Here is a 23,103-nt window from a genome sequence, read left to right as displayed (position 1 = left end):
TACTGTTTATTTAAGGGTTAGTGTGATTTTGTTCACTCTGGGAGGCGCAAGTGGTTAGGGTGGTTCATGTTACTAAGGATTGATTCTCCTTGGAGCATATTAGTGGCTTACTAAGTGGGTGTTCTTTGTGAGTTAGAGCGATCACCGAAGGTTTTTCTTTTTAATCTTGAAAATAGTCCCATTGAGTCCTTGTTGGAAAGGGCAATAGACCCTATCATCAAGCTTGATAAGGCCCGATCAGGATTGGTAGGCTCGATAAAACTAGGCTCATATTATATTTTATATAATATAAAATATATAATATACATATACTAATTAAAAAACATTGCTAGGCTGCCCTGCCCCAGCTTTGACGACCCTGCCCCCACCTCCACCCTCACGCCGAAAGCCTCGCCTCCGGTAGGTATCGAAATATGCCAATCTTCGATGCGAACAAGTGGGGGCACAATGAGCCTTACTTGGTGTTAAGGGTCGTTTCGATGATCTCAGGTAGGCCTGGTTTTGGCATTCATCTTTGGAGCAGGAAGAGCAGCAACCTCAAGGTTGAAGATGGAAACATCATTAGCCACTTGATGTCGAGTTGTTGTCTGTTCTGCAATACTTATGTTTCTCGATCTGTGAGTGTGGAAGGATGATAAGGTGCTCTTCTGGTCTGTGAAATCATAAGAGAACATGGATCCTCTTACTCCCTAGTAATCTCTCTTTCCCTTTCTCTCTGCTTGCTGAGCCCAGACCGAGCCTGAGCCAAACCTGAACACCATTGATTCTGGCTCGGGCTGAGCTTGTACACGAGGTTACATGAGCGAGCCCAACTTGAACGTGTGCATCTCTATCCATGGGTTTTGAACTTGTGACGTCTCTTCAACTTGGTGGCATTCACAAGTAGTCACTAACATATGAGCAGAGCCTAAGTAATTAGTTTGAGAGATAATTTCTTAATTATGTTAGGCCACTATCTTGATTATTTAAAACCTCAGTCCCTAGCAATAAATGCGCCATAAATTATGGCCAACATGTAAATTATCTCTTTATTTTCTATACGAACCTTTTTCTCATGAGATTTTTTTTTATGAGGAACGGGAAAACCATCATCCGGACCAGGGACCAGAGACCTGGTCACATTTTTTTTTTGTGATCACGTTTTCGACGATGTGAACCCATGGTGCACCCCTTGTCCCAAGGGAGTCACGTTGCTTCGTCAAGAGTAAGGGACAATGCCCTTGCCCCTTCTTATACGCAAGGGTAACACCCATGGGATTTGAATCTAGACTGCCGGTCAAGCGGCCTAGGCCCCATCTCACTAGGTCAAACCCTTTGAGTCACTAATTTAGTGGGAATCTATTTATCAGAATGTAAACTATGTATTTTTTATGCATTTTTTTGGTGAATCCAACCCTACAAATGTGTGCATCATGGCCCATTTGCTAGGAATGATTTGTAGAATTGTGCATGTTCGTCAAAAAAATATGATTTTAGATGCTCTAATATTTACAACTTTTTTAAATCATCAATTTTTAAACCTTAAAAGATCTTTGCTTATACCTTAAATCATCTATTTTAGAATTGTGCATGGTCTCCATAAAACCAATCATGTCCATCAATTCCTTACAGTGTTGTGAGAGGCGTACGCCTCAGTACTTGAAGCCTATGCCTCACAGGCGAGGCGCACCCTCAAGGTACTGAGGCATACACTCAGTACCTAAAGCGTCGGTGCCTCCTCCGATCTGTGGCTAAAACCGAAAACAATTACACAATGAACAGAGGAGGATATTCCGGCGAGATTTACGGTGGAATTTCTTCTCTTCGTGGCCTGAAATTGGATTTACTCGCCGGGAAAAAAAGCAAAAGCTTCTAGCGAGTTTAACGGACTGAGTTCTTCTGACCGTTGTCGTAACCTGCACAGAGTCACAGACCCGTCAGGAAGCAGAGCTGATACCCTCTGACGAGGTTTCCGGCGAGGGGCGGGGGGACTTCTTCTCTCCACGACCGAAATTGAGACCTACTCTCTTGATCATGAAGCTTACGCTTCAATGCCTCGCTTCATAACATGTTCAACGCCTCGCTTCGCCTCATCGCATTTAACAACCTTGGTTCCCTATGGTGAGATTTAAGAAAAGAATAAAAGAACCACAAAAACCTAGGTTCATATGCTAAACATATTCTAATGACTAATCTATATCTGCTCATATGGGTGATGTTCCTTGCCATAAGTTCCAAACTGTCACAGGTTCGAAACCCATGGGTGATGTTCCTTGCCATAAGGTCGAAGCTGGGTGTACTCCCCGGTGGGTCAAGGGCGGCCTCAAGGGTTTTTTTTACCAACCGGCGGTCAGTGATGGGTTTTTTTCTCCTTGGATCGTTCAAAAGACGGTCCTATCAAGTCACAATTTTTCTAAAAGCACAGATGGGGCGAGCTCATTCGCTAGCTTAATCTCTACGTTTGAATGATGGTCACAAACCTATACAAAAAGGATAGTTCGTCAGCGTATCGATATCTTCTCGTATCGTTATCGCATTCTCAGGACCAAACGCGCCAATGTCGCTCAAGACCCCTTTCCTGGACTTCACCTCTTCCTTCACTCCTCCTTTTCTCCACAACGCGACCTCTCCCCTTCTGATTTCATTCCAAAAGCTCAGGCCTTCTTTTTCTTCTTCTTCTTCTTCTTCTTCTTCATTATCACCACCACCGCTACTACCATCTTCTTCTTTGGTAAAAGCATCAGTAATAAATTCACAGACCCAACGAAGCAAGGCATCGGTCTCCAATGGTGAGTCATCGGGGGGCACGGGCGCCGCTGCCCCTACGAGAGGAGAGCTCCACCTTCACCGCCTCCTGTCGGCGGAGCCGGATTCCGGGCCGTCGAGGAAGAAGAAAGAGAAGAAGAACAAGGACGTCGGGCTGAAGCGGGTGGCCTCCGTCGTCGCTTCGTGCTACGGTTGCGGGGCGCCTCTGCAGATCGACGAAGTCGACGCCCCCGGGTACGTCGATCGCCAGACCTACGTAGTGGTGGGTTTTCTTTTCTTTTCTTTTTTCCCTATCTTCTTGGGCGACTCTTCAATCTGGTTGCTTTGTTTCTTTGGTTTTGATGGTTCCCTTCGTTTTGTTGCTTTTTTGGAGATACTTGATTTGTTGGGTTTGGCTTTTTGGGCTCTTAACGATTTTCTTGGTTGGTTGTGATCATCAGAATTGTGTGTTCCGTTTCGACGATGGTGGTATTAGTTGGCGGTGTCGAGTTTTTGATGGATAACCGTATTTCTTTATCTTTCAGACCATTTTGAACTAAGAATGTAGTCATGCTTGAAACACTTAATTTATTTCGTGCTAGTATCATCGTTTTAACCTGTTAGCTTAATTGGGTGATATCTTTTCCAAAGTGATTAATGCATGCTCCAACAGTGATTTTTCTTTTTTTTCTTTTGTTCTTCCTTTGGGTACTTCATTTAAAGTTGAGCTTAATTTCTTGGTCTTTAGTACAGAAGAAGAAACATCATCAGCTTAGAACCATTATTTGCGGGAGGTGTAAACTTCTGTCGCATGGACACATGATTACTGCTGTTGGCGGAAATGGTGGATATGCTGGTGGTAAACAGTTCATAACTGCTGAAGAGCTTCGTGAGAAGTTGTGTCACCTAAGAGCTGAGAAAGTGCTGATTGTTAAATTGGTAATGGATTTTTCTAGATTACACATGCATAAACATATAATTTCGTGTGTATATTCATTATGCCCTCATGCTTAAACTGCTGATATTTATTCGAAGCATGCTATGTTTTCGTTTATTTTGTAATTTTATGTCCCCGTTGTTTCATTAAAGCATTCTATTGTAAATTGTTATTGTTAGTTATGGCTTCTCTTGAAGCTGAAACTAGCTTCTATACAGAGGCCAGGTGCCTCAGTATCGAAGATGAAAGTTGCTGCTGCACTATGGCTAAAAGTTGTGCTTTTGAATTGGGAACATCTCTGTGGTTAATGCTGACAGGTGTCCGTTAATGTTTCAAAGGCTTCTTCTTCTTTCAAATCAGAATCTAACGGTTGTCCTGAGTGAGCTTGTGTCAGGTGGTTCAGGAAAGCACATAGCTATTGCTCAATTGTGTTACATTGTGATTTGGATATTTACCTGTGTTGTCTTGAATATCTACAGAGTATATACTGGTCTCATCATAATCTTCATCTAATACCTGATTGTGAGGTCTTTTCTTGGAGCACTTTGAGATCAACAACAATTTCAGTGATACCCATGAACCTCGATCAGATCAATTGTCGTATGTCTTTGGGATATATGGAAATTCATGATGTTTTGTTTTGTCCAATTTTTTTTATAGGTTGATATTGTTGATTTCAATGGAAGTTTTTTGGCCCGGATTCGTGATATTGCTGGTGCAAATCCTATCATTCTGGTTATAACTAAGGTAAGTTCCTGTGGCATTGGTTCTAGTTTGTGCTGTAACTACTGTTTCTTTGCCATTGTAGTTTTGAGCCTGCTCAGTCAGGACTTTTTTTAATTGTCAAGGTTGATCTGCTCCCTAAAGGGACTGATCTCAACTGTGTCGGTGACTGGATTGTGGAGGCCACAATGAAGAAGAAGCTTAAGTGAGTTTTACCTTTCTCAATGAATGTTCTATGGAATTTTATGTTGTCATAGAGAATAATGCCAAAGTCATCTGCATCGGATCATAATTTGATTGTTCACTCTATATGATCAAATCTGTCTTGATGTTGAGATTGCTAGTGGGAATCCATTTCCCTTTTGACAGAATTATTGATGAGGCAATCTTAGATTTTTCCATAGGTCATCAGAAAGATTTTTGTTTTATTTTTTGATATTTTTCTTATTGTGTGGATCTGTATGCAAATAATTTTGGCGTCATTATTGCATCAATGTCATATTCTTTTGTGTTGCCTTTTGCAGTGTTCTGAGCATCCACTTGATCAGCTCAAAGTCTTTGGTAGGGATCGAAGGCGTTACAGTTGAGATCCAAAAGGAGAAAAAGGTTTGTCATATTAGGTTGCTGGTAGTGCTGGATTTATACATCTTAGTCTGAAGAAAGCATTGACGATGTGGAAATAAAGCCATTATTAATTGGGGAAAGTAAATGATGCATTTTTTATGTAGGGCATGGCCGAAATTACTTACAAAATAGAACTACAACAAAATTGCCCATTAGAACTACAAACGCTCAAGAACAAGAAAGATTATATTCTCCATGTGTTTGAATTGTGAATATTCTTCTGAAAACTAGAAAGATAATGTTTTCCCCCTTCTTTTCAAGTCAGTAAAGAAACTATGTCACATAGGTGCGGGTGCGGGTGCGGGTGCGGCACTTTAAAAAAACTTGGGTGCGGGGGTGCAGGGAGGATATATATATAAATTTTAACAGTTTTAAGTTAACACTACGTGTATTTGTGTACATTTATGTATGTATATATAATATAGATAAAAATGGACTTGATTAGGGTTAACTGAATCTACTTTTGGATAGAAATGGGCCTCAGTGTGGTTGACTTCACCTAACACAAAGGAAGCTGTGTCCAAGTGTCGCACCCGCACTTGGAAACTATCTGACAGTAGTACTGGAGTGAAGCATTAGGATCTTCAATAAAGAGAAGAAAATCAAAGGATCAAGAATAAGCAGATCCATGGTTGACATAAATTTATGAAATTGATCTGATGGAGGTAAATGAAGGGTGCTCTTGACCTTATGTGCATATTACTTTTACCAGAGGTCCTTTCTTGACCCACAGGATCATATGTCACGTTGAATTTGAAATATGTATTGTAGTGTAGCGGGTGTTTCTGTCCTTTCAAGTCATGCTGGCCTCCAAGTCAGAAGCAAGCATTGTTTCCTACCTTGTGTTTCTTTACCTTGTTGGCTGACATACTATGCAAAAGGAGTGGATGCTCCCAAAAGGATGATGGTTTCACTTATTTCCACTATATATGAAAGTTCCTGGGAAGGAGCACTGAAAAGTTGAATGGGATAAATTCCCCTTTTTGGGTGCTAGAAATATCTCATGTAAACATTTCCTGTGAGACCAAGAGGCCATTTGTAGTTTCTAAGGAAAGGTGTATTTTTGAAGAAAATCATTATCTACATGAGGACATTGCTGCAGTTCTAAGAAGTCTTCAAATGGTTGCATGCCAGCCAGGATTGATCTGATCTTGTCCATTGGTCAGATCTTGTGAGTTGGATCTGATTAGTTGTAAATAGCTAAGGGCTTACAAAAGTTGGTTCTGGATCTGACCTCATTGGATCTGAAACAAAGACCTGTTTTTGGCTCTGGTTTCCAATTTTTTCTCTAAAGAAAAAAAAATGTTCAACATGGGAAAAATGAATTGGAACTGTTTTTTCCTTTTTTTGGAGGCATAATAACTGAGAAAATTACTTATAATCCTGTAGTTTTGCATTTTTGTGGAAAATATTTGTCATTCATATTCTCAAATGATCATCCTTTATTGCAGTTTTTCCATCATATGCATCTGTTTGCTTGAATTTTTTTTGGTCATTTACAATATTCAAGTCATTTTCATTTAGTATTGAAGTATTCTCAAGAAATTACAAGTTAGATTATCGGTCTAAGTTTTGTAGCTGTATTCCAAGTTTTGTTTCTTTATTGTCCTTTTCCATGTCCAAGATTTATGACAATTTTTTGCTTTTACCTTTTTCTTGTAGGGCCGAGATGTATACATTCTGGTGAGTACTTTCTTGAATTTAATGCTTTGTATTTTCATATCATGTTGGATTTCTTTCGCATGTTTTGGCTTGAAGTTTTCAAAATTAAATTTTTAGAAAACTGGGCTATGTGTTCATCATCCTTTCCATGCTTTTGCTTAGTTCTTTACTGTTGCTTTTCTCCATCATGATGCTGTTTTTCATCCTGGCATTGGTTTCTGATTTTGGTTGCATGAATTTGACTTGTATGGCTCTACAGGGTTCGGCAAATGTTGGGAAGTCTGCTTTTGTCAATGCTCTGCTACGTAAGCACTGGAACTTGGTCTATGTTTTGGTTTGTTGAATAGCAACTATTCCTTGCTTTTATTTTGGATTGATGCCTTATTGTTGATGGTCTTCTCTGTGGAATATATTATAGCAACCCTAAAACTACGACATACATTGCACGTGTGAATGAAAATTAGTCCTTTGCTCTTCTTTAAGTTTATATCTTCCAGCTAATCATTTGTTATTTGATCTGCTGAACATCCTCATATGGTCTATCACATAGTCACAAATCTCGTTCTCAGGATATTCTCAGAAAAAGAATATCTCGGAAGATTTTCAAAAAATGAGTTTTTTCTCGGAAAAAAGGGAAAATCTCGGCAAGTTGATTATTTATATATATATATATATATATATATATATATATATATATATATATATATATATATGAGAGAGAGAGAGAGCATAAACATTATACAAGTTTAAAGTTGAAGTTGGGAGCATTTGAAAGCATAGTAGTTTCATGAGCATAAACATTATACAAATACTTTTGGATGGCCTGTAACATTTTCATGCGCAACCTCCATTTAGACTGTCATTTGAGTTTTATTTTACATGTCAGATAGTTTGTCATCTTCATGAATGCATCCGAATGGGTGCATATTTTTGTTTGGTTTGTGCCAAGGTTGCCAGACTAGGAAGCAGAAGCGGGAAACGTTACGGGAAGTGGAAGCGATGCATTTTAAAATGTATAGGAAACGGGAAGCAATGCATTTTAAAATGTATAGGAAGCGAGGAATAAAAAAAAGAAATATAAGAATTGAATGAGAATAAAAATGAAACACAAATAAAAACTAAAATAAGTGACTAATATTAAATTTCATGATTTTTTTAGTGTAAGAATTAAATTTTTAACAAAATCTAAAAATGATGACTACCAATTTAGAGAAAGCACATGGAAGTGAGTGAGAAGAGTGAGAAAACACATAAAAAACATGAAAAGTTGAGTAAGAGAACATATAAGAAGAATAGATGAAGTGTGTGGAATGCATAGGAGAAGCGTGGGGGAATCGAGGTTCTCATCAAGTTTCAGAAGTGAGGAGTATCGGTGCTTCCGAAGCGTGTTTCCGGGAAGCGAGCTTCCCACCTATCCAAGAAGCTTCACTTGGTTTTTCACTTTGGCATCAAAGTCTTCAGGCAAAACGCCCCTGTTACCTTCAGTCAAGGATTGAGATTTGGCTACTCCAAGTCTGGTTTGTGTGATTTTGCATCACTGTTAGACTCAAACTCTTCCCTATGTTTTGATGCTATATATTTGTGAAACTGTTGTTTCCTCCCTTTTAATGTTTTCTTCATAGGTCATAGCAAATGTTACCTTGTTTGTCAGTGACACTTGAAGAAACTGCACTGTAGCACAGTTGGCTCTGATATGACATGGATGGTACTAAATCCCTTTTACTTGTATGTAGAGATGATGGCCAGAAAAGATCCAGTTGCTGCAGCTGCACGGAAGTACAAGCCCATGCAATCCGCTGTTCCTGGAACAACCCTTGGTCCAATCGAGATTGATGCCTTTCAAGGTGGTGGGGTATGTTTCCTTTAGGAACATGTTCTCTTGTAGTATCATGATGTTTTGTTGGAGGTGATAACTAAATTGATATCTGTTTCCAGATGCAAAGAGAATCCCAAAACTCAGTATGCTCAAACTGAAGCATCCCTAAGATCTCCAATATTTTTCATTGTTGATTTCCCTTTTGCTGCTGTTACCATGGGCTGCTCGAGTTGTTTGGTCTTTCATTTTCTATCTTTGCTTTGGATTTTGGGCACTATCAGTTTCTCTGATCTTTGATTATGTTATTCAGCAACACTAGATGGGATGACTGCTTTAGAAACTTTCTCATGCTATCCATAGGCTTCATTTGCATTACTAATGCCCAAAGAATGTCCCAATGGTGTCCTTCAATGTTTTCCTTTGAGATCTATCTGTTAGTTGGCACTTTGTTGTTGTAGAATTCTTTTTAATGGCTGAAATCCTTACTTTTGTTTCATTGCTGCTTTATAGAAACTATATGACACTCCTGGAGTGCACCTTCACCACAGGCAAGCTGCTGTGGTTCATTCTGAAGATCTGCCTTCCCTTGCACCTCAGAGCCGTTTAAAAGGCCAACAATTTCCTGTACGTCCTGAGTCTTTTAGAAAATTTTATAAATTTGTCATCTTGCTTTCCTGATGACCATTATATGGTTGTTCAGGTATTGTTTGATAATGAAGCACCTTCTAATAAAGGAGCCACGAGCTTGAACGGATTTTCCATTTTTTGGGGAGGACTTGTTAGGATTGATATATTAAAAGTTTGTACTATACATCTCCAAGTTCTTATAGTATTTACTTTGGCTGTTCTCCGTGCTAAGTATGGAGCACCCAATACATGACCATGCATGGCATGCAGGTTTTTCCACATGCACGGTTGACTATCTATGGACCCAAGGCATTGCGTGCGCACATGGTGTCTACTGTTGAAGCGGATGACTTTTACAAGGTATGTGCACGTGCATGTAACACTCGTTAAGCTTGTAGTGGGATTAATCTGGTAGAAATTTTCTCATATTTGTAAGAATTTGAAAAAGTGATGAAAACTTCTTGTTTGTCAACTTCTTTTCTTCTCTTTTTCATATGTTTTCTTTCCTATGTTTTTGTATTTTTTCTACTGTAGTTTTTTGTAAGAAAACCAAGAGAATTAAATTGATAGATCAGAGTTTAACTTTCCTGACTACACCATGAGGTAAATAAATACCTTTTCCTAAATTTTGAAATGCCTAGTCACCGTCCTTCTGTTTTCACCTTCGCTTGATTAAAAACTGTTTTTTTGTAAGGAAACCAAAAGTATAAATTTGATAGATCAACGTTAAACTTTTCTAGATACACCATGAGGTAAAATTTTGCCTTTCTCAAAATTTTGGAATGCTTAATCACCTTCCTTCAATTTGTAACCTTGGCTCTTTTGTGCATGTGTGTGTGTGTGTGTGTGTGTGTGTGTGTGTGTGTACACGCCCTGATGTCCTGTTGTTTGATAGTTTCTTCATGAATTTCTTTTACTAGGGAGGATGAAGTATGGAATTGTTTCTTTTACGTTCTTACATGAATATTGGTTTGCCATTGGACTTAATGTCTCCAGAGAGAACTTGGAGTATTGCTTACACCACCAAATGGGAAAGGGAGGGCAGATAGCTGGCCTGGTCTTCAGTCTGTTCGCCAGTTACAAATAAAGTTTGAAGACTTGAAGCGGTAAATTGTCTTTATCACCACTGTATTTTCTGCAATTTCCTTATATCCTGTGAATTTGTTGAGCTAAGGTTGTGGAGATTTTACCTGATCACCAGGACAAAACGTAATTGTGAAAATAACTAAAACAGTTGGGATTATCCATGTGGGGATGAGGATACATGTTCTTAAAAAGGAAGGGTTGGTGAAATCCAATATTACTTTGAACTTCACAGGAAATGGTGAATCAACCTGTTCCCAATAAACTGTTTTATTTTTCTATTTTGAGTAATTCATTATGTGGGCACGATAGGATCATGGTGACGTGATTCAGCCATTGACCTCCAGTTTTGGGAGGTCAACCACCTGAACTTAATTGAAATTGGGTTTGTGTCTTCTTATCTGTACTTTATCAAATGATTCTTGTTGCCATTGCATGTTTTGCTATTTTCTAATAATATTGTGATTTTCTTTGCCTCCAAAAAAAAAGAAAAAAGGAAAAAAAAATCATGAAGCCAGATTGTAATGTATCTATTGCAAGACTTCAAATTGTTCATAGTTTGAAACCGAGTACAAATAAGTTTCTGAGCCTTCATGTCATTGTGGTGTAGAAAATTGATGGACTGACATGTACCTCATGTTTACATATTTTTCTTATCTAGACATGAACCATAAATAACCAAACTCTTGACCATCGTCCTCTTTGGAATTTCCTTGGTATTCCAGCTTAGCATTTGATCTTTTCCATTTCCATATTGTTTGTTGCTTCAGTTCCCTTGCATGTTGCTTCTGCATGAGCTCAAAAGCCTCTAGAGATTAGATTGAACGTCATGTTGCTGTTTATCTCGAATTGCGTCAGATGGTGCTGTTTAACTGGGACTTGGTTATATCTGTTTGAGGTAGAGGGATGTCATGATTAATAAAACCATGGATAGATGTTACGATTTGCCCTACCACCTGGAGTTTTAGAAGCTTTGATAGTCACATTCTTCCCTTTGCCAGGTCTTCCATTAGCAATGAAAGTCCGAGAGCTTGGCTAGCATTATATCAAAAACTTGAGCGGGAGCCTGTTCAAGTTATTGAATATGATAGATATATGATAAAATAATCGAAAAATATGTTATTTTTTTGGTGGTTTTTAATTTTTGACTAATCAGATTAAGTTGTCTTAACTTTATAACATAGTGATCTATTTCTTTGAACTTTGTTTGGTGCCGGTCATGGTTATTGGAAATCCGAAGTGGTTAATCTAGAACTGATTTTTGCTTTTGCTGAATAGGCCTGCTTGTGACATTGCCATCTCGGGTCTAGGGTGGATAACAGTTGAGCCTATGGGAGTTTCATCAGAATTTTCTAATTTGTTTGATGAAGATACTCCCCAAGAACTACACTTTGCCATTCACGTACCAAAGCCTGTTGAGATCTTCGTCCGCCCTCCTATGCCCGTAGGCAAGGCAGGCACCGCATGGTATGTATATCAGGACTTGACAGAGAAACAGATAGAAATGAGACCAAAGTTGTGTGTGTGATTCAAGGTATGGTTCTGCACTTCTGTTCGTTGCTCCCTCTTGTAGATTTTGTATATCTATTATGGCTAGAAAACTTCTTCCCGTTCAGGCTTTTCTACCATCCAGATGATGTACATGCCTTTATATTCTGGAAGATCAATCCATCCAGATGATGTACACTTCTTCCCATATTTGCACCCGAATGCCAGAATTTTTGTGTCAGGCAACTTTAGATTGTTCAGCAAAATCGCAATCTGCAGAACAGTCTATTTGATACTGAACCGATGATGATATCAATTCAAAATTCAGCTTGTACCATGTAGAAATTGATATATTACCCAAACAAAATCTGTATTTTTGTCTCATTTCCCTCCTGCACATTAGGAACACTATTTTGGTCATCATTGGTTTGTTAGATGGCCATTATGAGCAGTAGTCATTAATGTTGAGCGTGTAGGGACGAACCGGCTTTGGTTTACTTATGCATAGTTTCTTTTTTTTTGGAGTTTTTTATTTTATTTTTTGGACAACTAAGAGAAAGCACCATTATGGTTTGGATGTCCCGTTTTGGACCTGAGTTTCGATCAAGACCCACAATTTTTCAATGTAAAAATGATAAAAAAAATATCCGGGCATCTTGTTATTACGGCTGGGAAATAAGCCGAGCTGCTCCTGGCTCGACTCATAAAGAGCTCATAAAATTGGCTCGGCAAAGTGAATATAAACAATAGCTACTAGGCTTGGCTCAACTCCTATAAGGTCATTAGGTAGTAAGCTCTTTATGTATTTTTTGGTAATCCTATTTCTTCTAGATCTAAACAATATTTTTTTTCTATAAACAAGCCAGTTCAAACTCTGCTTGTTTAACTCGAGTTGTTTATAAGCTCGAACTCTGCTAGGCTCGCTACAAGAATGCGCCAAGCTTGAACACCTCAAGTTCGTCTTGTTCAGCACGTTTGCCAGCCCTATTTGTTGCGTATGAAGACCTGGGCCAGATTGGGACACTGTGGATCACTCTCAAGTAAAGTCAGAGTCTTGGTCTGTCCAAGGACCTGGCGAGTCCAGCAAAGATTATAAGAGTTGGCCCTCAACATGAACGGCATTAGCTCACAGTGTTCAACAAAGTCCTGTCTCTAAAACAATCAAGTTACACTTGGTTGACTCTGCTATTCAAACCCAAATCATCTGACTTTGAGGACCTGTTTGCTTCATGGGAAAACCCTCTTTTGCACGGGAAACTGACCGTATTCCCACGGGATGTGAAACAAACTTACCCCGTGGCAAAATGGTCAATCCACTTGGTTCCCCACATGTTTTCTAAGTTGATGTCCTTCCCGTGAAAATCCTCCCCCATGCAGAGAGGAAAGTGGAAAACCCCTATGTTTTTTCGAGCTGTGTACCCTTTTTCGTGGGATCATAGCGATAAACTAGGCCCTAGTATGACTTGATCGCATCAGGCCATGGGCCACCCGATATTTATTGAGAAAAGTAATTAAGGAATTGCGTATAAAGGTGTGGTGTGATTTTCAAAATGACAAAGGTGGACGTCACAATTTTTCAACTACTTCACTGTTCAGGACCTAGATGTCTCAATTCTTTAATCTCCTCTCTCAAATCAGGTTAGGGGTATAAGCTTGAATGAGTTGGCGTGATGCAATGTATCTTATTTTAGAAAATGATCATGTTGTATAAATAATTGGATGTGATTTAAAAAAAACTTAAATTTTTTTATATTCTCTTCATGTTTAAAATCACAAATATCTAACATTGCTAAGACACTTACCTTTCACGATTGTGAATTTATGCATCTTTGCGATAAAATTGTACCACCCATCAAATATGTTCAAGACCCACTTAAATCCAGAATCGTGAATTTATACCCCCACGAACTTGCATATATTTGTGAAATGTAGGTAAACCTGAAATCACCAAAATCGCAAATATCGAACTCTTTCCTATAAATTAAAATTTTTGCATAAAAATATTTGCAAAGCATCTCTCGCAAATGACATACTTTTGCGTATATCTTGAAGTTACATAAACTTATGTATGAAACACTTATCACTAATTTTGCAAGTAGCTTACATTTTTGCATATATTGCATGCTCTCGCATGAAGTTATTTGTGAATCTTTATATATCATAAATATCATACATAAATATTCATGAAACTATGATAAATACGCGACAGTTTATATTTTTTGTGAATTTTTTGAATCATATAGAAACCCGTTGTGGCCCCCAACTTGCTTTTTTTTGTATAATCTGTTTTTTTTTTTTTGTCTTCTCTCAAACCAGTGGTTCACAACCTACTTTCCTTTCGGCTACTAATTTCAGCAATTATTTTCAACTCATTTGCATATATCATACTTGTTTACATATATGTTTTGAAATATCATTAAGTATATTTGCAAAAATTCTACTAATAGTAAAAAATTGATCAGTTTGGCAAAACTATTTCTCCATTAACAACTACAAAAACCGAACAGTCAATATGATTAACATAGAACTAAATATATTTGATTTGTATGAAATTAGTTTAACAATTACAAAGTTGCATTCAATACATGGCTTCGTTACAACGTTATAATTAAAGTTTAACTTGATTTATCTAATTATAAATATCAATTTAACTTGATATATTATAAAGGTGCATAATTATCCACAACTTAATTAGCTAGACAAACTCTTTCGACACATCTCTAACCGATGTCAATTTCTTTTAATTGTCTTTCGCGCCCTTGAAATCTATTTCATTAATGTGCTTGTAGAATTTGATCATATGATTCTTTATATCTTTGACATCTTGCTGAAAATAATCCTTTATTAGCAAACAACTAACTATAGTAAATATCTCAAACTAGTGAACAACTGACATATAAACACGTACATGCATGATATTCAATCTTCAGTTTCTGCCCAAGTACTGTATATATTATGACAAATATATCACAGTCATACCTGTAAAATAAAAAAATATCAAGTGAAAATATATACATTTACGAAATGAGTTAACAAACAAATGCAAAATAATTACTTATTTTCTTGTTGAGGAATACCCTCCATCATCTGCGTCGTCCAATCTTTGTAACAGTCGAACCTAAATTGCACTAAAAAAAACCCTGCAACATATATGCATGAAAATGAGATAACAAACATACACAAATTTTTTTTTGAGTAAGTTATGTTATCATACTATTTGTTTGAGGTTTTAATTTGCTAAATATGTGTTTGCTGTAGAATTGTACAGTCTGAAATCCTTTTCCTTCATGTCTATTTTTTAAAGAAACTGATGCTTGTTGCCCCAATTGAAATAAATTAAGAGCTATAACATAAATCTAGTATAACCAAATTGTGCATGTGAAAATTTATTTGTAAGTGTGCAAAGTTGTGTAAAAATGTATCATGCCATCATTAAGGAAATGATACAACATGTTACTTTCCAAGCAATCAGTTGCCCCACCTCGTTGTCTTTTAATTGTGATCATTTTTTATGAACAAACAAGGTTTACTAGTTCATTTTTATTAATTGACAATAAAATAATATAAACTTTACTTTTATAACTCAGAGAAAAATACAAGATAAGGTAAAGCATCTTCGACAAGTTGTCTCATTTTCTGTCCTCGTTGTGATCCACTTGGATTCTTTCTACGAATCTTACTAGATGCTACATAGTAAATCTAATGTAGTAACAAAAGAACAAACAAAATTATATGCAAATATAAAAAAAAAAACAAATTAATGTGCAAAATTAACACATACGTCACTTGCCAAGAAAGTTTCTTGGCCAAACTCATACTCTTTCTGCTTCGTTTTGTTTTCTTCTATAACTTTTCCTTTCTCATTAACATGTTCTTAATAACAAAATAAAGTGTATACGATTAATATCAAATATACACATGATTCAGGGTATAACTCATACCTCATGTACGATCGATTGTTTCTTTCTCTTCGAAACTCGGGACTCTTTAAATCTCTTTCTTTTGTAAAAATGTGTTTGACTATATGTCTTGAACTACCTATATATACACATAAAGAAACAACTAATTAAAAAATATTGGATATATACATAAAGAAATAATTAGTTAAAAAATACTGGATATACATGTAAAGAAACAATTAATTAAAAAACATTGGATATGCACACAAAGAAGCAATTAATTAAAAAGCATTGTATATACACATAAAAAAGCAATTCATTAAACAATACAAGATATATATGTATATTGTTATTTGTGGTGCCACTTGTTATGGCCAACCTCACAATATATATTTCACCTGTATGGCATAACATCCATGTGTTATGTTCTTTATCTATTAACCTTAGGTTGGCCTGCTTTGCGAACCACTTTTGGTAGATAGACAACTATAAGAGTACATAGAGCGATGTGTGAGACATTATCCAACATCAGAAAGAATGAATATCAATTATATGCAGACCGATATGATTCAACTTTAAATCACTTGTTGTAGTAATCCTCTTATAGGTTGCCCTCATACAAAATGCATATGATCACATGTTCGCAATTTTTTTTTTAACCTGCCACTCTTTACAAGAGCACAAGTGCCTCTAAAGATCAACATTGTAACTGTGAGATCGGTTATAGACTTCGTATTGTTGTCAGAGGTAATCCACTACATGCAAACATATTTGTTGTATCCTTTTTTTAGTTCTTCTAGTTTTTGTTGACCTTTGGCACTACAACGCCTGACATATCCACAATCTTTCTTTTCTCAAAAAGTTTCATTAGAATAAGACAAAACTTTTCAATAAGTAAAATTAGGAGCTTGTCACGTATGGCGAGAATCAATGAATTGAAGTTCTTTGTTATCTTAGATGTTAAGTAACCCTATCTTTTTACATAAAAGTGACAATTAGCCCAATATTTCTGACCCACGTCAATGATAATATAATTGTATGTGTCTGTAATTAGTTCTTTAATTTTGTTAAGAAAATAATTGCATTGTTGTGTTGTGACTGCCCGAGCAGCTCTCCACCAAAGTGCACTGAGGGGTGAACCAAATTTCTTTGAAAAGTTCTCTGTTAAATGCTTTATGCAATCCAACATGACATGTAAGCTATGTGTGGGGGACAACATACTCTAAACCTGGATGCCTGTCTTAGATAATTGTCAATATTTCTCTCTCGAAACTTAGCGAAGTATATGAATCTATGCTTTAATACCTCTAAAAACTATGACCATGAATCTTTGGATTTCTTATCAACAACTATAAATGCTATAAAAAATATCTCACCATAAGGATCAACACTATGAGCTGACAATAATATACATGTATATATTTCTTTTAGGAATGTGTCATCTATCATAAGAATTGAAGGACATTCTTTTAAAAACCCATCGATGCTTGGCCGAAATGTACTTAAATTGATCTTTTTGATCAGTCTTAATATACCCTAGCGATAATCGGTTAGCATTTATCAGATGATCCAAATAGGCGAAAAAACATCTTGAAGGATTATTCAAATGAACCACATAATGCAGTCTTAATGTCTTCTCGTCCACACCATGATTATTTGTAAGTAACCTCTATACTTTACTTGCGATTAATGTCATTCATCATTTTTCTTGGAGTTATCTTTGGTTTATCGTTCATATATTTATGAATAACACTTGAAATCCACTTGGAAGACACTTTCTCTATTACAAGGTTGCCTAGTGATCTACCATATGTATGCTCTCTATTATACATCTTCACTTGAAAGAAATGTATACCTCTATTCTATAGACTTTTCAGAGACAATCAACTGTCATATGAGTGTTCTTCCTCGTGCATATGACAATGACTTTGTTATTGCAGCTCTTTAAGAATTTTGCTTTATAATTATTCTTGATCACATGATCTTTCAAAACCTCACGATAGTGTTTGAGATCATTAAACATTTTGCCTAAAATAATTTCTTAATCGTTTGAGTGTGTTGATAAACATTGAAATTGTTCACAAGAACCAAGAGTTCATATTCTCTAATGCCATTGGTGCATCACTTTCATTATTTTTACTCTCTTTTATTAACATGGTATACTCATTATCATTAATATCATCTAATTTTGCATTGTCAACATGATTGTTGCTATCACTAATTGACTGTTCGATTTTACCAACTACATTAAAATTTATTGTATCTATCGCTTCATTTGCTTCTATACATGCATTATTCATGTATTTTCAACATTCAAGATTAACCATCAAAATATCACATTCATCATTATACTTATATCTTAACTATAAATTGCATCAAAATTATAAATTATATTTAGCATTGTCGTATATCCGGAAAGGCTGCATGTTATTCAGATTACTGTGATAAAGATTACTAGTACTAGTTTTGTAACACCTTGGGTTTTCAAAACAAAGATAAGTTACAAAATTCATGATTTTTTTTCTGTAACGTCCCAGATTTTCAAAATAAAGCTAAGTTACAAATTTCATGATTTTTTCTTTATAGTGGAACTTAGAAAATATTTTAGCAGTAAAAAATGGACGATAATGAGTCATCGATTTTAGAAAAACTTTGGGCAAGTCACATATATGTGGCCAAGTACTCATTGACCACCAAGGTATTCTATTTATCAAAACAACTTGTTTATTACAAACATCATTGCTTGAAAACACATTATTGGTTTTATAAAGAAAACATTATAACACTATCTGGAGAAACCCTGAGATTGTCATCGCATCGAACAATGCCAAGGCACCTGCTTTTTGCAATTTACTTTATGCATTTAAGATTGTCATCGCATCGAACGATGTCAAGGCTTCTACTTTCTATAATTTAAATTATGTATTTAAGATTGTCGTCGTGTCGAACGATGCAAGGTTCCTGCTTTCTGTAATTTAAATTATACATTTAAGATTGTTGTTGTGTCGAACAATGCCAAGGCTCCTGCTTTCTGCAAGTTATTTAGTTTGGTTTTTCTCATCGAACATTAAATATGTCTTCATTTATGCCACCGCACTATAAAGCATATGCTCCTGCTTATATTATATATAACTGCGGATAAATGAGCATTCAAATGAAGATCAACTCCAAATGGCCAATGTGATTCCATATGCCGCTCTTCGATCAAGATTCTGCTTAACGAATGAAGCTCCTATTGAAAAGGCTTTGCTTTTGCGCAAAATAGTTTTTCCGTAAAAACCTAAGTCACTTGCGCATGGTCTGGCTAAGGCCTAAGGTTTCAACGAACCTCGATGGATGCAAAGTATACACAATGATGCACATCCTTCAAAGAGAGAAAATACTGCTGAAATTTCTGAAAAGATGCCTATCGAGCTTAAAAGAAACGCACACTTTTTTCGTCAAAGAGAGGAAGTGCTGCCAAAATTCTATCAAGTACTTTCTACAAAGTAGAAAGGGTCATCACACTTCTGCCATCAAAGGAGGAGAAATATTGTCGAAATGGTTGGCAAAAGAATTGTCTGAACCGGTTGAATGACACGAGGATGCCCTATTGTCGGAACACTGCTAGAATTACCCGTTCTCATGTTCGTATGTAAGGGCATTTTACTCATAAGGGTCAAAAAGCCAGAGTAGTTGTTGCGCCTTGACTAGGCCAAGTGCTCATTGTGGTGATATACGTTGAGCAGTCGATCCGTTGAGATCATGTTATATGCATACTCATAGAAATTATTATTGCACAACTAGACTCATAAGGACCAGAGAGTTAGAGTTATATGTCCACCCAAAAGAGGTGAGGTGCTCGTGATGACCATAGACACCGAAAGCAGAGTCAAGCATGCATATGAATAAAACATAAGGTCGTAGGACCCCACAGTTGGACCGTACTGAAGAATACTGAATGAGGTCGGGTACATGTTTCCTCACTGCAGGATGCACTGGCTTGCCCGAATGACATTCAAATATCTGATAAATAATGGTAAGACCGGCGGACCCCTTCAAGACTATTGCTCATCGTGGAAGATGATAATGGTACAACTACGAGTGACATGTATTTGATTATAAACCAAAGAGTTCAAAGGGCCTCCCGTCACTTAGGAGGTTTGGAGGTCGTGGTTATCCTTAAATATCTAAGGATTGAACCCAACTATTGCAGTAGAGGATGCATCTGAATCGGCTTGGTAGGGTTATCCCGGTATGAGTTCTACTGCACTACCATGGACAGGGTCAACAGGCCTCTGGGGTATCTAAAATATATAAAATAATAACCCCCCAAAATGTCGCGTTGATGTCAAAGTTCTAGGTTCTCCCATATATCAAGGGGTGAACGATTAATATCGAAATAATGCATTAGATTCAAGTTCAACAATGTATGAATGGATGAATGAATGTATGTTGTTCTGTCAAGTCTTGCATAACCTTGAGAAATGTGTTATAATCAGTATACTACTGGATTGATGGGAAAAAGACATGTGTTGTATCTACATGATTAAGCTAAGGTCAAGGAGCTCGCGCTTGGATTCATGGGATACAAATGTGCCAAGTCTGGGAGAGTTGAGTTCGACATCTCAAATGAGGCCTTGAAGAGTTCTACGCTAAGTCATAGAGACTTGAGCGAGATGTTCAATCATAGCCCTAAAGAGGCTTACATCAAGTCTTGAAGACTTGAGCGAAATGTTCAACTTGGTGCCCTAAGGAGACTCTCGTGATATACGCTAAATCGTGGAGACTTGAGCGTCGTTATTGCAAATTGTGTCCCTGAGTGGTCTGTGCATTCCATATGCTTGATTGAATGTGTGGATGAATATTTTTTTACCAGATCAGCAATGGTTCTGACATCGTTTAATGAAGATTACATGTGTTGAACCTACGATGTGATATGCGAAGCAAGGCAACATATACAATATATATCACAACACAAATCATCAAATACTTGAGAGAGAGTGATCGGCGAATCAAACTTACTCTCTGATCGGTAAAGAATAGCTTCAGAACGCTCTATCTGCTTCAAACTGAGTTTGAACCTTTCTTCGAGAGGTCAAACTGGGTCAAATGAGTTCGACCTAATTGAGAAAATGGAAGAGCAGATCAAGCTGCTAAACCCAAGTGGTTTGGACAAAACTAGGTTCAGTCCAAGTCAACTGGGTCAGGCAGGTTCAAACTTAGCCCAAGTAGGCTAGGTCTAGGTCAAGTGAATCAAACCTGGGTTTACGACCAAAAGAGACTTTTACTTTGACTAGACCCAGCTGAGCTCAGACCAGGTCAGGTAAGCTCAGACCAGGTCAGGCAAGCTAGGCTAGGTAGGGGAGGTTTTAGAGAGAATAGGAGAGCAAGAGAGAGGGGGGGGGGGGGTAAAAAATATGAGAAGAGAGAGAGAGAGAGAGAGAGAGAGAGAGAGAGGAGGGCTATTTATAGCCCAAGCCCACCTCTTTTCTAGAAAAATCCAGAAAGCCCTTTTCTATTTTGTCCTTGGCTTTCTGGATAAAGACTGGAGATTCCTTTGGTGTAGGGACCACATGAAATATTTTATGGAATATTCTGTGGATCACACAAGATATTTTCTAAGAAATATTTTCGTGGGTCCCACCAACATTTTTGTGGGTCTCATAATTTTTTTGGGTTTTCGACTAATTTTTTTCAAATTTTTTTGAGTATGTCATTCTCTTTATATCGACGAAACTAAGAAAGTTGGCTCGTACAAATCTCTTAATTTTACTCAAAGAAAAAATTATGGTTTCCTAACTGTTTGAGCATATATTTGCGAAGATACGAATATCCTAAGTATAACTAGTTCGTAAAAATCAATTTGATTCACATTTTTTGTTCATATGTTATTTTCACTTGAAAATGCCTCATGAATTTATTTAGGAATTTTGCTGAAAAAATGTGTCTTAGAGGTTTGCCCACGTAGTTTCGCGTTCTTTGCAATGATTCGTTGATCATGTACAACATCAATATCGTCCACTATTTGTGATAGTTGGTTAATACAAAAATAACTCAAATCAATTGATGATGCCTGAGATAAATGCTTATTATCCATAGGATTCACATCAATCGATTAATCAACTACTCTTTTATTAACTTTGTATAGTTTCAAATAAATATCAACACTAAATAATATGGTTTTTACATCATCATCTTCATCAACATCTATCCACGTTTCTTAGTTGTTTGAAGAATAACTATACCGGAGGGTTAAAACCGCATATCTGGTTTTATGAAATATCAAAGCCACAAATTTTTTAAATGTAATATTTTTGGAGACCACTATAGATTTTCAATTAGTTTTATCAGACCTACGATAGTGTACTTTAGTTCTTTGAGACACCATAATTGACTGCCTACAACAACCATGTTAATGTATTTTAGCCATTTTAATGCTTGTGCATAGTAAACTCTAACCCCATTACACCAACACAAAAACAATAAATATTAACTAAATGACAAACAAATAATCACAAATAATATATAATAATATATATTTTTATGAAAAATCGTAAATATAATAATCCCTAAACTAAAGTCGATCACAAGAATGATACCACAACTTTCTAAAAAATATGAAGGGGGATACACATGTATATATTGTATAAAACTCACTTTTTAGAAGGTGAAGTCGATCACAAGGATGATGCCGCAACTTTCTTAAAATGTAGGGATCGCCATAAGGGTTCTGCAAAGAAGTTTTTTGCAGAAACAAATGAGAATAAAAAACCCTAGAACAAAAACAAGGAAAGGAAAAATGTATCATTTTTTTACCTTTTCAAACAAGAGATTTTTTTTTTCAAAGAGTTTTTTCTAAAAAGTATAATTTTTATAGAAAATATTCCTCTACTTGCTAGAGTGGAGAAATGTTTGCTACCAAAAGACAATTTTCATTTAACACACTCCTCACAAGTGATTCAAAGCGAGAGCCCTGATGCCTTTGTCGTCATCAAGTGCAGTAAAGCTGCCAGAGACATTCTCCGGTAGGAACTCGTTCTCTTGAGGATTTGCTATGTATAATGATATATGATGCAGATCATTGGCACAAGTGAAAAAAATTCATTTAAAAAAATTATCATATCAAAACTTTTCATAGGCAAAATTTTCTTTTATTATGAGATATTTTCTTGCTTCCAAACATGCCCTATAATTTATTTAGTAAAAAATATATTTTACACCCAGACTTTATGACATATAGAGATGTTTTTGAAAACGTAAAAAAATAGACAACTCACAATACATTTAGAACTTTACGATACAAAGTTGATTTGTAGTGCTTTAAAAAAACACATCTAAATATCGAAAATTCATAATTCAAAACATGACGCTCGCTAAATGAATTATAAAAATCCAATCAATCGATGAAAAACTCGATTGTTAGAGAAGAAATGCAGTCGATTATCATCGGTTGTAGATTTTGGACCTTCATTTGGTTGGCCAATCTCCTTCCAGATCTAATATATATAATGTGTGTGTGTATTAGAACTAGATTCACT

General features: G+C 36.5%; 1 protein-coding gene across 2 annotated transcripts; it reads left to right on the top strand.

Annotated features, from left to right (window-relative positions):
* The first annotated feature begins 2,503 nt into the window (after positions 1-2,503).
* On the top strand, positions 2,504-12,161 carry NOA1 (P-loop containing nucleoside triphosphate hydrolases superfamily protein). 2 transcript variants are annotated; one of them, XM_089992414.1, is made up of 14 exons: positions 2,504-3,007; positions 3,478-3,663; positions 4,322-4,408; positions 4,510-4,589; positions 4,909-4,990; positions 6,671-6,691; positions 6,930-6,975; positions 8,404-8,522; positions 8,997-9,110; positions 9,187-9,285; positions 9,384-9,473; positions 10,110-10,219; positions 11,475-11,730; positions 11,813-12,161. In XM_089992414.1, the coding sequence occupies exons 1-13, from the start codon at positions 2,537-2,539 to the stop codon at positions 11,722-11,724; spliced, it is 1,755 nt and encodes a 584-aa protein (XP_089848540.1). In that variant the 5' UTR covers positions 2,504-2,536; the 3' UTR covers positions 11,725-11,730; positions 11,813-12,161. The 2 variants fall into 2 exon arrangements, with proteins under 2 accessions (XP_089848540.1, XP_089848539.1); XM_089992413.1 differs by having other exon boundaries at positions 11,475-12,161.
* The last annotated feature ends 10,942 nt before the right edge of the window (positions 12,162-23,103 follow it).

The sequence above is a fragment of the Nuphar pumila genome, chromosome 16 (assembly GCF_984573655.1).
Source record: "Nuphar pumila chromosome 16, dmNupPumi1.hap1.1, whole genome shotgun sequence".
NCBI lineage: Eukaryota > Viridiplantae > Streptophyta > Magnoliopsida > Nymphaeales > Nymphaeaceae > Nuphar > Nuphar pumila.
This window is presented reverse-complemented; position numbering and strand designations above follow the sequence as displayed.